At 38.0% G+C, this 14,667-nt stretch overlaps 1 protein-coding gene across 7 annotated transcripts in view; it reads left to right on the top strand.

The window, feature by feature from the left end:
• Focad (focadhesin) overlaps positions 1-14,667 on the top strand; it is a 1,203,139-nt gene that overhangs the window by 1,075,072 nt on the left and 113,400 nt on the right. For all 7 annotated transcript variants that reach the window (XR_007594464.1, XR_007594465.1, XR_007594463.1 and 4 more), the window contains 3 exons: positions 1,357-1,407; positions 2,477-2,560; positions 12,758-12,875. Coding sequence is in view for 4 of the 7 variants with exons in the window: in XM_050157367.1 (XP_050013324.1) it covers positions 1,357-1,407; positions 2,477-2,560; positions 12,758-12,875 (253 nt within the window). In the remaining 3 variants the exon portion in view is untranslated. The remainder of the gene's footprint in view (positions 1-1,356; positions 1,408-2,476; positions 2,561-12,757; positions 12,876-14,667) is intronic.

The following is a 14,667-nucleotide window of genomic DNA, read 5'->3' as shown; positions in this document are numbered from 1 at the left end:
AGAAAAAAACCATATGATCATTTCATTAGATGCTGAAAAAGCATTTGACAAAATTCAACATCCCTTTATGATAAAAGTCTTGGAGAGACTAGGGATACAAGGGTCATACCTAAATATAATAAAAGCTATATACAGCAAACCGACAGCTAACATCAAATTAAACGGAGAGAAACTCAAAGCCATCCCACTAAACTCAGGAACACGACAAGGCTGCCCACTCTCGCCATACCTCTTCAATATAGTGCTTGAAGTTCTAGCAATAGCAATAAGACAACATAACGGGATCAAGGGGATTCGAATTGGAAAAGAAGAAGTTAAACTTTCGTTATTTGCAGATGATATGACAGTTTTCAATTCTTGAACTGCTTCCATTTACCTGTTTGATCGCTTTTTCTTGGTTTCCCAGGGTATCATTTACGTATTTACTCATTTCTTGGGGGACTTGACTGGGGGAGGAGGAGGGAAATGGGAGGTGGTAGAGGGGAGGAGGCAGAAATCTTTAATAAATAAATAAATAAATTTTTAAAAAAAGGGAAAAAAAAGAAATCAGCATTTATTGAGTGTCTGAAATATTCCAGGCTGGTACCTTAACTAAGTGAAAGTTGTGTCTGAACTGAGGACTTTCTAGCTAGATAGCCATCTACTAGGGGTGCCTAGTTGTACTCTGTGGTTCATGTCCTTGTCTTTCAAAGTTCAAAGGCTAGCATATGAATGTGGTAGAGGAAGCAACTAACCTTGTTAGGGAGACCAGTAGGAACGGTGATTTAATTGACGTCATCGGACTTTGACCTTGAAGATGAATAATGTTGCTTCTGGTTGACGTCTGGGGCAGGAACTTGGGAAAGCCAAGGAGGAAAGAAGAACTGAGTATGATCTGGAGGGTCCAGCACTCACCCTGACCCCGGCTGACACCAAGAAGACACTGAGTGCCAGCATGCAGACAGTTTTGTGTTTGACTAACTAGTTATGAAATAATTTTTATGTACAGGAATAGGTCTAAGGTCTGTGTTTGAAGTCTTTGCAATGAAAATGTTGCAGTGACTACTGTATGACATACACAAGCTAACGGGATTAATCACCCCACATGCTCCTGTGCACCTGCCATGCATCCAGTTGGGGGAAGGGGAACTTCTGGGCTAAAGGTTTACAGCTCTCCAGATGCTGTCATCTCAGCATCTCAGTGTGTGCTTTAGTGATCCATGTGTTCAGGTGGCTGTTTGAGTGGTTCTCCGGCTTGAGTCAGTAATGATGCTGTGGCTCAAAGAGTGGTTAATTTCTACCGCTTGTTATTTCAGATTCTCCATTTCATGCCGAACCATTTCTTAATTGTTTTCTTTATATTTTCCAATTTTTCAGAATTTTAAAGTCCAAGTCCTCAGCTTCCTCTGGACTCACACTCAGAATAAGGTATTTTCATAGGAATATCGGGGATCAGAACCAACCGGGGAAAGAGCTGTGAAATAGGACTCAAGATAAACAATATGGCTTTCGGAACTGAAGTACTGTTTTGTTTAAAAAGTGACTATTAGGAAGTTTAGAAATTGTTCTCAACAATCCCAGTAATGACAGGTGTGAAGGTTGTTGCCATTATCTCTTATTTTTATATGGTTTTGTTCTTTTTCTGCTCTGGCTCTGCCACGTAAATATACCAAACAGAAGTGTAGTACGGCTTGGGTGTTTGTGTGGGTGCATGTACGTTTGATGTATGTGAAGGACATAGGACAATTTCAAATGCCATTCCTCACTCTTATCTTTTTTGAGGCACAGTCTCTTACTGGCATGGAGTATACCAAATCATGTAGACTGGCCTGTGCCACCATGCTAGGCTTTTTTTTTTTTTTTGAACGGGGGTTGGAGGTTCAACTCAGAAAGTCCTTTTTTTCTGAATGCACGAGCCAACTCCTGAGTCCTTTAGTGGGTTTGTAGGCACCATTCCCCGTGATGAGTGCAGAGGGCTGGAGAAGTCCTACTTAACCTACGGATTTAGACTACAAACAGCGAGCTCGCTTGTCCTGTTAAACATGAGCTTGTTAGACATAAACCCCCACAGTCCTACTAAACTGGACTAATCCAGAGGAACCCGAGGAGTTAGATAATTTTTAAAGTCCAAGTTAGGATAAAAATTTTGTGTTTCTAAGCCCATTAGCCTAGTTTTATTTTCTGTTGCTCTTTAGGGCAGATTCTCCAGAAGAAAGCTTAATGGTAGTAATTTTCCTCAGCCATTCTTACTTCTTTATTAATGATACTTTTGTTTATTTGTTTATTTGTCCCCTACTTTTTTTAAAAAAGAAATATTTTTCTGAAGTGAGAAACTTGATTTCTCAAGCCTCTAGTAAATGTTTTTTTGGCCTGAGTAGCAGTTGAATGTCACTCCTCAGACACTGATCCGTAGCAGCCTGGCACTGGGGAGCGAAGATTTTCTTGCCTCCTCTAGGTCTGCTGTTGATGTGTGTTGTTTTCCATTTGTCTCACCCAGGATCCCATTGTAGCAAGTGCTGCCTATAAATCTCTGTCTCACTTCAGCTCAGGAGAACACACCATCCTTCACCTGCCAGAAAAGGTAAGAGCTTCTGCCTTTTCACTGCTATCTCTTGGTTTTTTTCTCTTTATGTCTTTATTTCCCATCATAGGAGCTCGTTTCCTGATGAGTGTGTATGCATCTCTAGGTATAGCATCCTTATAATATAACTTGTTCATTACTCTTTAAAACTGTAAAACTGTGTGATCTTACGCTCCATAAGGGATAGGTTTGAATCTCCTTGAAGCAGGTGAAAGGCACTGTGGTGCATATGGCGTCATCCTCAATGACTGGAGTCGCGGCTTGCCCGGAAGTTCTGTACCATTTTAAGAACCTCTTTATCGTCAAATCAGAGTGCCATCTTGGAGTTTAGTTATAAGCATAGATGAATATTTTCTACTTCCTGCGCTGCTAACAATCTTTATCTTTCACAAACAACAATGTCATAAGAAATAAAAGCCTTTTTTAAATGATTTATATGGCAAGAAGAAAGTGTCATTACTTTTATAAGTCAGCAAAAAGTATGGCGTCTAAAATAAGTAAGTTATTAATGTTGTTGGTATTGCTATTGCAGTGTTGGGGATGGAATTCCAGCCTAGTATATGCTAGGCAATTATTTTTATTTCAAACTAAACGTAAAATTAGTATATGACGGGTGTAATTGTAGAAGACTTTAATCCCAGCACTGTAGGGATGCAAAAGTAGCTTGGTCTATGTGCGTTCAAGATGAGCCTGGTCTGCATAGCAAGTAGCCAGGGTTACATAGTGAGACCCTGTCTTTAAAGAAAGAAAGAAAAAACAATCTAGTACTTACGTAACTTAACCTGCTTTGATGTACTGGGTCATGTTAAGGAGTTAAAGCTCTGATTTTACTTTCGTTGCCACAATGAGTCCAGATAATATAGATGACTAATGAATGCCTTTATGGTAAAAGGTGATATTGTGTTATATGAACTTACATACAATATTATCCAGAAAGTGTCCCGGAGATCAAAGGTTGTGAATTTCTTGGCATCCTCTTTTTATTCCTCCTTCCAGTGTTTGAATATCTAAAGAATAAAAGTTGAGAAACTGGTTATGTCCCAAATAAGTGCTCCCCCCCGCCCCCCAGCTAGGTGTACAGCCAGGCCTTTTGTGGATGTTAGCAGTAGTATAAAAACAGAGTAGTGTTTTTTTTGTTTGTTTGGTTGGTTTTTTTGGTTTTTTGAGACAGGGTTTCTCTGTGGTTTTGGAGCCTGTCCTGGAACTAGCTCTGTAGACCAGGCTGGTCTCGAACTCACAGAGATCCGCCTGCCTCTGCCTCCCGAGTGCTGGGATTAAAGGCATGCGCCACCACTGCCTGGCCAGAGTAGTTTTGAATATTTCCAAAGTTCATGCATACAGGGGTTTCTGTAGCTGTTTGCCACCAGGGGCGAGTGACTCTCTCAAGGGATCCCAGATTACCGTGTACTTTAACAGCAAAACTCTATTCCCATCCTCTCTTTCTAGTGTGCCACCTTCTAAGATAAACTTTTCACCTTGCTGCGGTTTTTCAGCTAGAATTAAAAACAAAGCAAACTAAAACAAGATACATCTTTACATGCATGCCTATATACCTATTTTTGTGTATTCTCGTTCCCATACATTTGCAGGTGGCTCTTTTCATTAAATTTCCTTAAGAAGCAAATATTCCTTATTTGTTGATGACTATAAACATATACCGTATATCTTGTGGAAAGTTAACAGGCATGTAGAACAAAGGGGTAAGGGAAGTGGCAGGTCAGAGAAGAAAATGTGGTGTTAAACCAGCACGCCTGAAGTCAGACAGAAAATATTGTATGATGGGACTAGAGGAGGAGACCTATGTGACTAAGGCATTAGACACAAAGTCCATTCAGTCACACTGTTCCCTATGAAGTTTGCTTGTGGACATCCAGTGATGGGCACTTTCCTCTGGCACGGTTGAATAACTACTTACTGAATGTCTGCTAAGTGCAGTGCTCTGTCTTATGCACTGAGAATGTTAAAATGATTACATGTGTTTTGTGAATTTGCAGTAATGTCATTATTTATCTTGAAAATCTAAATTTGGCTTCATATTTTTAAGGACCCATTTATTTCAATATTTAAAAAATAGACAACTTTCCCCATTATTTGTAGGTATTCTTTTCTTTTTTAGATATTTACTGTTATCCTCTTATTTCTTTAGCATCCCACCCTCCACCTACCCCAAAGGAAAAAAAATAAAACAAATCAACTAAGACAATATAGAATGTTTTTCTGGTAAAATAATGAGTAGTGGACAAACTTTTAGGTAGAAGACATTGCTTTTTCTTCTGACTCAGAGTCATTAAAAAATATTCAGCTGTTACAAAATTAAACTTACAAAGATCGTAAGATGGTCTTGTTGATTTCTGGGGTTATTTTTAGAAGCAATAAAGAAGTACTCATTATGTATCCAGGGTTGGTATAAATATGGTGTAACCCTCTTGGCTTTGATTTAACTGAATGTCATTGCATTCATCAGAAGCTGTTTCTCTTTTTAGCTAAATTTATGCAGATACTTGACTCCTGCACACTCCTCTGCTTGAGCACTCACTCTGATCTCATAGGTGAGACACACGTAGGTGTGCACAGTGAGGTATTTCATAGGTAAACTTTCCCATAGCCAGTTCAATTTGAAGGAGAGTTTTGTCATTCTTTTATTTGGCTTTCTGCTGAGTTTTGTTTTTCAACAAAGCTTTTTTATGGTTGGGAGGTCTCGTAGATTTGTGCGTGTATTCTAATGTACTCAGCTGTCCCTGGATGTTTTAGCAGCTAATGTGACACAATTGCCAAAATTTAGTAACTTCAACAGATATTCTTACACATGAGTGCCCTCACTCTGAGCCTATTATGTTGTTATACACAAACCAAAGTCAAAGATTGGTGTTAGATAGCCGGAGGAAATAATTCTGCTTAAGACCTGAGCAGAGGAGCTGGAGAGATGGCTCAGTAGTTAAGAGCACTTACTGTTCTTCCAGGGCACCCAAGTTTGACTCCTGGCACCTACAATAGTTGGCACTCAGCAGTGTGAAATTAGACAATTTACGATGGTTGGGAACTTTCTTTAGTGGCTTTTAGAAATGTAAGTGTCCTGGATCCTGTTACTCATTTTGACTAATGTCACTTGATAGAGCAGGAGGAATGGACAGGTTATAGTATGTGCAAAATATACCTCCTTTCTGCTAAGTAATTCTGGAAGCATTTGGTTCTTTGGCACACTTTGCCTAGCAGTTATGCCCCCTCACATGGAAGGACAACAGTCGTTTCTTTTCCTTCTCCATTGCCACTCCAGCTCTTCCCTCTTTACTTTCATTTTAAGCAAATTCTTTAACTTGTAATTCGCAAACCATAAGACTCACCCATTTAAAGTGGGCAGCTTAGTACTTCCAGAATGTGTAAAGATTTGTGTGGGAGCATTCTTCCCTAAAAGAGCCATTGTTGGGTTGGTGGTCACCTTACTCCCTTCCTCTCTATTCCCTAAACAAATGTTTATCTTCTTTCAGTGAATTTGTCTTTTCTGAACCATATAAATGGAATCATCCAGAATGTGGAGTTTGTGACTGACTTCCTTTTTATAGTCTTTTCAGGGTTCTTTTCTGTGCAGCATGTATCTTATGTATCTCTGTACTTCATTTCCTTTCTTTCACCCGCCTCTAGCAGGCCTTCCTAGTCCCTAATACATACTTCCATGCCCACTGTTTTAAAGGAAGATTCAGATGTAAGAGAAAATACGTGGTCTTGTTAATCTCATTTAACATGCTGATCTCTAATTCCATCCTCTTTCCTGCAAGTGATATGACTTTCCTATTCTCATTGTTGAAATAAAATGCCGTGGTGTATACATGGGACTTTCTCTTTAACTGTTGAGTTATTGATGGGCGACTGGGCCAATTCTATGCCTTGGCTATTGTGAATAGTGCCAGAGAAGCATGAGTATGAGGCTGTGTCTGTAGCATGCCACCTTTGGTTCCTTCAGGTCTATATCCAGAAGGGGGAATAGGGAGATTATATGCTAAGTCTGCCTTTAGTATATTGAGGAGCATGCAGGGTTCTTTCCGATTACATCATTGCCAGCATTTGATATATTTTTAAATTTTTATATATTTTTAAATTTATATATTTTATGATCAGAGTTGGACTCAAAGTAGTTTTGGTTATATTTGCTTAATGACTAATAATGCTGCAGCTTCTACATTTATTTATTGGCTATTTTACTTGTTTGTTTGAAAAGTATCTGTTAATTTCCCCATTTTTGTTTACTTTTTTATGTTCAATTTTTAAAATTCCTTATATATTCTGGATATTAATCCCTTTTTCCTAGTCTATTCGCTGCCTCTCCATTCTGCCATTTGTTGTGAGAAGCACTGTGAAGTGCCGCGCTCCCCATTTGTCAATGCTTGCTCCTTCCAGGACCGTTGGAGTCCTCTGTAAAAGGGTGCTGATGGTGCTGGAGACATGGCTCAGTGAGTAAGAGCACTGTCTGCTCCTGCAGAGTCCCCAGGTTCAATTCCCAGCAGCCATGTGGTCGTTTACAGTCATGAGGATCTGCTTCTTACTTCTGACCTCTGCAGGCAGCACTCAAGCAAGTGGCGCACACAGATACATGCAGCCTAACACCCATGCAAATAAAAAAAAAATGTTTAAAAAAGTCTTCGCCAGCCAGTGTGGTAATACACACCTGTTATTCTAGACTTGGAAAGTAACAAAATGATAATCAGGAGCTCAAGTCTCAGCCACACAGAAAACTGCAGGCAGGCCTGGCTTATATGAGACCCTGTTTCACAGAAAAGAGAGAGTCCTCCACCTCCCAAAAGAAAACATGGCTGTGCCTATGCCTATACTTTGAAGTGTTATCCTAGATTTGTTTCAACCTCTCAGTTCTTACTTTGATGTCTTTAATCAACTTTTTGATTTTTTTTTTTTTTTTTAGTATTTCAAGGTGGCTTTATTTAAAAACTGGCTAGATGCTGAACACTTTTTTAATTGAAGACCAGAGATAAGGGTCTAGTTTTAGTGTTCTCTGTGGATGTATAGGGTTTTTTCTTTTTTAATCAGTCTTTGCTAAGGAGGCTTCTATCTAATACACATTTTTAGTCATCCTATTGAAAACCATGTGGCTGTGACTGGGTATATTTATTTATGATTCGTCTGTTTTATTCCATTGTTGTTTGTATCTCCTTTTGAGTCAGTATTATGCTATTTTGTGATTATAGTTCTACAGTATAATTTAAGATAAGGTACAGTATAATTTAAAATAATACCCCCTCCTTTCCTTCTCTTTTTCTCAAGACTTCTTTGGCTTATTAGTTTTTTATGTTTTTGCATATGAATTTTAAGGTTATTATTTTTCTGTTTCTGTGAAGACTTTCTTTAGAATTTTGATAGGAATCTCCCTGAATGTCGTATGTTGCTTTTGATAATATGGCCATTGACAAAGTACTATCGTGATGATCCATGAAAATTGGATGCCTTTCTATCTTCTTCCTCGGGGGTTTATATCTTTTAACTATAGAAGCCTTCACTTCTTTGGTTAGGTTTATTCCTAGGTATCTTGTTTAGGAAAGGGCCATTGTGAGTGACATTATTCCCCTAGTTTATTTCTAATTAAATTTGTTGTGTAGAAAGCTATTAAATGGTGTGGGAGGTCCATTTGTCTGTGTGTTTTGCTTTTATTGGTTAATGAATAAAGAACTGCTTTGAGCCTATGGCAGGGAAGAACAGAACTAGGCAGAGAAAGCTAGGCTGTAAGCTGGGAGAAAGAAGGGCGGACTCAGAGAGATGCCATGGAGCCACTGGAAACAGATGCTCGGAACTTCACCAGGTAAGCCACAGCCACATGGCGATATACAGATTAATAGAAATAAGTTAAATTAATATAAGCGTTAGCCAATAAGAAGCTAGAGCTAATAGGCCAAGCAGTGATTTAATTAATACGGTTTCTGTGTAATTAATTCGGATCTGAGCTATCTGGGCAGCCAGGAACCAACAAGCAGCATTTCCTTCAACGGATTTGATCCTGCTTCTTTTCTGAAAGTGTACACCAGATTTAAGATTTTTCTGGTGGAACCTTTAGGTTTATAAAGTAGAGTTTCATATTTTTTAAAATTTGTATAATTTGACATCTATGTGTTCATTTTACTTCTTTCTGTTGTCTTATTGATTTGGCTACAGTTCCAAGTACTAGATTGAATAATAGTACATATAGGGTAGAACCTTGTCTTGTTCCTGATTTTAGAGAAAATGCTCTTACATTTTTCCTTACTTGGTATAACATTGACTATAGTTTTCTACATATAATTATGGTTAGGGTTTTCTTTGTGATTCCAGCTAGCTCTCAAATAGACACAGAGACTCATTAGTAGTTATAAATGTTCAACCTTAGATTAGGCTTGTCCCACTAGCTCTTTTAGCTTAATTTAACCTGTTTCTATTTGTCTATGTTTTGCGTTAGGGCTGGCTTTTTACCTTTCATTCTGTGTGTCCTACTTGCGTGTTTTCTCCATATCTGTCTGTCTGCCCCCTGGTGTATCCCTGGCATCTCCTTTTTTCCCCCCAAGCCTAAATTACTTACTTACTAATGCTTACTTATTTTTAATACTTACTTACTTTTTACTATTTACTTACTTACTTACTTTCTTACTTACTAATACTTACTTACTTTCTACTACTTACTGACTTATTTCTTACTCTTCTTGCCCGGAAGTCCCACCTATCCCTTCTCCCTTACTATTGGCTGGTCACTTTTTATTAGACCAATCAGGTGCGTTAGGCAGGCAAGAAAAAAAAAACCAGCAAGGCATCTTTACATAATTAAATGAATGCAACACATCTTTACATAGTTAAACAAATGCATTACATTTTTGTATAGTTAAAATATTCCACAACATAAACAAATGAAACACATCTTTATATAGGTAAATAAGTATTCCACAACATATACCTTTTGTTGTCATAAGGTATTATCATTCGCTCTCTGATTTCTGCAGGCAGGATGTTTTGCATGAAGGGATGTTGAATTTTGTGAACTTTTTTCTACATGTAATATTTATGAAATTTTTGTCCTGAGCTTTTTGTGTGCTATATTTTTATGAAGATTTATTTATCTTGGTTTACATGCAGAAATTTTTGCGTGCATGTATGTGCACCATGTGCATGTTTGCCGAACAGAAATAACATAACAGATGTTTATGAGCCATTGTATGGGTTTAGGGATTCAAACCTGGATTTTCTGGAGCAATCTGTTCTCCTGCCCCCCATTTACTATATTTTTATGCATTATTCTTTGATGTGAGCTGAATATATTGAACTAGTCCTGTGTTCCTAGAATTAACCCAGCTTGATCATTAGTGTTTGATTTTTTGGTGTATTTTTTAGTTTGATTGTAAATATTTTATTGATGGGTTTTACATTTATGCTTACTAAGGAAACTGGCTTATCGTTATTTTTCTTGTTTCTTTCTCTGGGTTTGGTGTCAGTGTAATACCAGCTTCATAGCATGAGTTTGCAAGCAGTCTGTCTTTTCTGTCTCGTGAAGTAGTTTAAGAAGCGTTGGTGGGAATTGAAAGACTTGGTAGAACCAGGTAATAAGTCTCTCCAGTCCAGGACTTTGCTTGTGGGAGATTTTGTTTTTTTTTAATTGGTGATTCAATATCATTGTTTTTTGTTGATCTTTTTGGGTTTTTCATCTCATTGAGTTAATTTTTGTACATGATATGTACCTAGAAATTTATCCATTTCTTCCAGGTTTTCCTGCTTATTAGAATATATTTTTTCAAAGCATTCTGCAGTGATCCCCTGGATTTCAGTGGTATCTTTTGCTTTTCTTTTACCATTACTAGTTTCTTCTATCTCTTCTGGCTTGTTTGGTGAAGCCTTTGTTAATATTGTTTCTCCTTTCAAAGAACTAGTTGTTTGTTTCCTTGATTTTTTTGTATTTCTAGTGTAATTTTGATTATTTTAACTAAATTCATCATTGATCTTTATTTAGCTTTTTCAAGCATTTATGTTTCCTGTACATCTGGAAGAGAGGAGAAGGGCATATGTGGATGTCACAGGACAAGTCAGTTTTCTCTTCCACTTTGTGGATCCTGGAAATAGAACTCAGATCTTTGGGCTTCGTAGCAAGTGCCCTAACACACCCAGCCATCTCTCATGCCCTTTCATTATTTCTTTCCTTTTTAAAAGTTATATTTTATTACTACAAAATAGTTGAGTTATGTTCTATTGTATGGACGGACTTCAGTTTGCTTATTAATTTATTCTTGATTGTGTTTATATTTGGAGGCATAATGTTATATAATAAATGTTCTTGAACATTTTTTAATGTTGTTTATCTTTGTTATATACTTAGCATTAGAATTTCTTGGCTTTAAGGTAATTATTTTACTAGTTTTCTGAAGATTCTTGATGCTTACAATTAGAAAGCATATCAGAGGGACAATGAACTTTCTTTTTTAATCATTAAGTTTTCAAGAACTAGAAGACTCTAGTACTTTTTAGAATTTCAAAGCCAGTTCTCAATCATTCTAAACTTAGAAAATTTCAACTATAAACCAGAGATTCGTGAGAAACACCGCTTGCTAGAACTGAAAGGTTCTCAGTGTGCCAGGGTATCTCTGATAATGTTGTGTCGTAAGTGAATGCTGTCATACCCTGTCTCAACGATGCCCGATTGTTACTTCTGAAGTGTGTCTGACTTATTTCTCTTAGAGCTAAGTTCTCAGAGTTGAATCTAATTGAAGCCTCATCTTGGAAAGTACTCTGGAGGTTAAATTGCTTTCCCATGTGCTTCATGTACTGATGATAACTCTCCTTATGGTTGAGCAGCGTCACTGGAGTTGAGATTATTATACATAAGAGAAGCATTTGCTGTCTGTTTTCTTTTATTTCTCTGCAAGAATCCTGACTCAGTGCAGTTGCTAATGAAATGGTGCTTTGGGGACCTATGAAGAAGGCAGTCTGTAGAAATTGTTAATTATTTCTAAAAATAACTCCCAGAGACAGGCAAATGGTAACGACTAGGTTCTGGTACTTTATGATTATAGCAACCACTTTTTTGTATTTTGATTCCCTACCCTAATGCTAATTATCTCTGCATGGACATTATGATGGTGTGTCATTGAAAGTATTAAAATTTTAATTAATTGCTTTACCATTATATCTTGTGGAAAATATGCTAGTGCTAATGTTAGTTCTTATTTTAATTCATACAAAGCAACTGAAAAAAATCTTCAAAATACAAATTACATACAATAAAGTGATGTTACTGATTACTGATTTTAGTAATTTTGTTTTCTGTAGCAACAATTGTCAAGTCCAAAGAATATCAAGTAAAATATTTGTCATGCACCAATCTACACGTATTTCCAATAGAAGGTTTTAAGCTTTGTCGTAGAGATATAGCTGAGATAAGGATTTTTAAAAGATGTGTGTGTGTGTGTGTGTGTGTGTTTACAGCCATAAAAGCCAGAAGAATATGTTAAAACACCTAGAGCCAAAGTTGTAAACAGTTGTGAGCTGCCCAGCATGTGTGCTGGGATCCAAATTCAGGTCCTCTGGAAGACCAGCAGTTGCTCTTATCTCCTGAGCCTCTCTCTAGCCTCTAAATCACGAATTAAAATAAAAATCAGATAAATCAAATATTGAATTATACAACACTAAGGTTGAACACATTGAATATGCCAGCGTTGGTATCTTTTTACTGTGTGGCATGTAGTATTATTTTACTAATAAAAACTAATTTTATTAGTTTTCTATAATAATCATTGCTCATGCTAGCTTATGGTGATGTTTTAACTGTGTTACTATCAGTTCTTTAAATGGAACTGAGATAATACCAAATAAAATTACTAGAGTTTACCATTTAATAAGTCTGGGATATGAGTGTGCATGTGTGTGTGTGTGTGTGTGTGTGTGAGGTTTTCTGGGACATAGTCTCTCTTTGTAACCTTGACTGTACTGGAACTCACTATGTAGACTAGGCTGGCCTCAGACTCAAAGAGATCCACCTTCTTTTGCTTCCCAAGTGTTGGGATTTAAGGTGTGCATTACCATGCCTGCTGTTACATAACTTCTTTTAAATTTTTATTTAAATTATCTTTTGATATTAAAGAGCAATGCATCTAAGACAACTTTGACATCTTAACACAGAGTCAACAAAGAATATATTTTGCGTGTTTAATTTCAGCCTCTCTGACATGTCATTACTTCCTTCAGATAAGGCCAGAAATGCCTGTTCCTGATGAGTTGGATGAGGAGGAGACTGTGGACCTTTCCATTCCTGGCCCTTGCTATCTGAGACTGTTGACAATCACCGCGCCTTCAGTTTTACCAGGTGATTCCTATTTGGCAACCATGGGGCTAACCTTTTTTTAGTGATTTTGCCTGTTTGATAAATTGTGGGTGCTTTTTGTTTGTTTGTTTGTTGTGTGCATTTGTTGTAGTTTACTCTCCAGTAGATAATTTCTGGCTGAAATGATAAGTATAACCGCGTTCTATAGGGATTGCCTTAGGTAATGTGGTGTTTTAACCATAATAAAACCCGTTAGATGACAGTAACACTGAGCTGGAAAGTGAGTTTAAGCAATTATTCTCAGTGGTAGAATTCACTTCAGAAGCTGAATTTATTGTGTAAGGCAGATTTGCACTGGGACGCCAGGTCACTGCTTTAATTCTTGCCTTTTTGTTATAAGCTAAGTGAGAAAGAAGGTCATTCAGTTTTTGAGAGATTTACTGATAGTTTCACCATTATGAACTTGTTCTTTCTTTTAAGTTATTTTATTTTATTCTTTCATATGTTTGGGTGTTTTGCTTGCAAGTATGTTTTTGAACCGTGTTCATGCCTGGTGCCTGGAGTTTTATAGATTATTGAGAGTTGCCCCGTGAGTGCGGGTCTAGAACTTGCGTCCTCTGCAAGAACAGCAAGGACTCTTTTTTTTAAATTATTTATTCATTTATTAAAGATTTCTGTCTCTTCCCCACCACCGCCTCCCATTTCCCTCCCCCTCCCCCAATCAACTCCCCCTCTCTCATCAGCCCAAAGAGCAGTTAGGGTTCCCTGCCCTGTGGGGAGTCCAAGGACCTCCCACCTCCTTCCAGGTCTAGTAAGGTGAACATCCAAACAGCCTAGGCTCCCACAGAGCCAGTACGCAGCAAGGACTCTTTTAACGACTGAGCCACCTCTCTAAGCCGGTTTATTCTGTCTATAAAGTGTACTAACCACATCATTAGTATTTGACTGCTATAAATTAATGCTTTTTAAAATAATGGGTCAAGATGTGTGCACTGATTCACACAGGTGGGATGTGCTGATGAGGAAGAAGCTGGAGGGTCGTGAGCTGCAAGACGGGGTTGTACCTTTGCCAGGCACTATGGGTTTGAGGCTCACCTGGTTCATGCCATGACTTCCAGGCCATCCAGGGCTACATAAGGAGACCATGTCTTTTTTATTTTTAATTTTAAGGATCAAGTTATGTGGTCATTCAGCTTTGATATAAAGTTTATTGGACCATTAGCCTTTAAAGGCATGCTGTGCCTATGTGTGGTACTCACGCACATAAAACTTTCACTGTTCCTATTTTAGTCTTACCTAAGAAACAATAAATGATTATAGCTTGAGATAATGGATTATGGACTGTGATTAAAATTTTGCATTTAAAATTTGTTGTTAATTTATAGATAAAACTCCTGTCTGTTGAAATAGGAGCGGCGGCGGGGCTGCGTCCCCAACACCCCGGCCGCTTGGCTAGCTTATGCCCGAAATAACAACACACAAACTGTATTCATTTAAAGAACTGCTTGGCCCATACTCTAGCCCTTATAGGCTAATTCTCGCACCTGGACTAGCCCATTTCTAATGATGTTTGTAAGCACCCCAAGGTGCGCTTACCGGGAAGATTCTAGCCTACATCCATCTTCATCGCGTGTGCCTCAGAGAGCAGAGCTATCGCGTCTACCCGGGAGAGCTGAGCATGGCGTCTGTGCTCCGGAGAGCAGAGTCTCTCCGGGAGCAGAGCAGAGTCTGACCTCACTTCCTCTTCCGCCCAGAATTCTATTCTGTTTACTCCTCCCATCTATGTTCCAAGCTGAGGCCAAGCAGTTGGTTTATTATAACTTAACCAATGAAA

This window comes from Alexandromys fortis, unplaced genomic scaffold (genome assembly GCF_014885135.2).
Source record: "Alexandromys fortis isolate MF-2015 unplaced genomic scaffold, M_Fortis_MF-2015_v1.1 scaffold_64, whole genome shotgun sequence".
NCBI lineage: Eukaryota > Metazoa > Chordata > Mammalia > Rodentia > Cricetidae > Alexandromys > Alexandromys fortis.
This window is presented reverse-complemented; position numbering and strand designations above follow the sequence as displayed.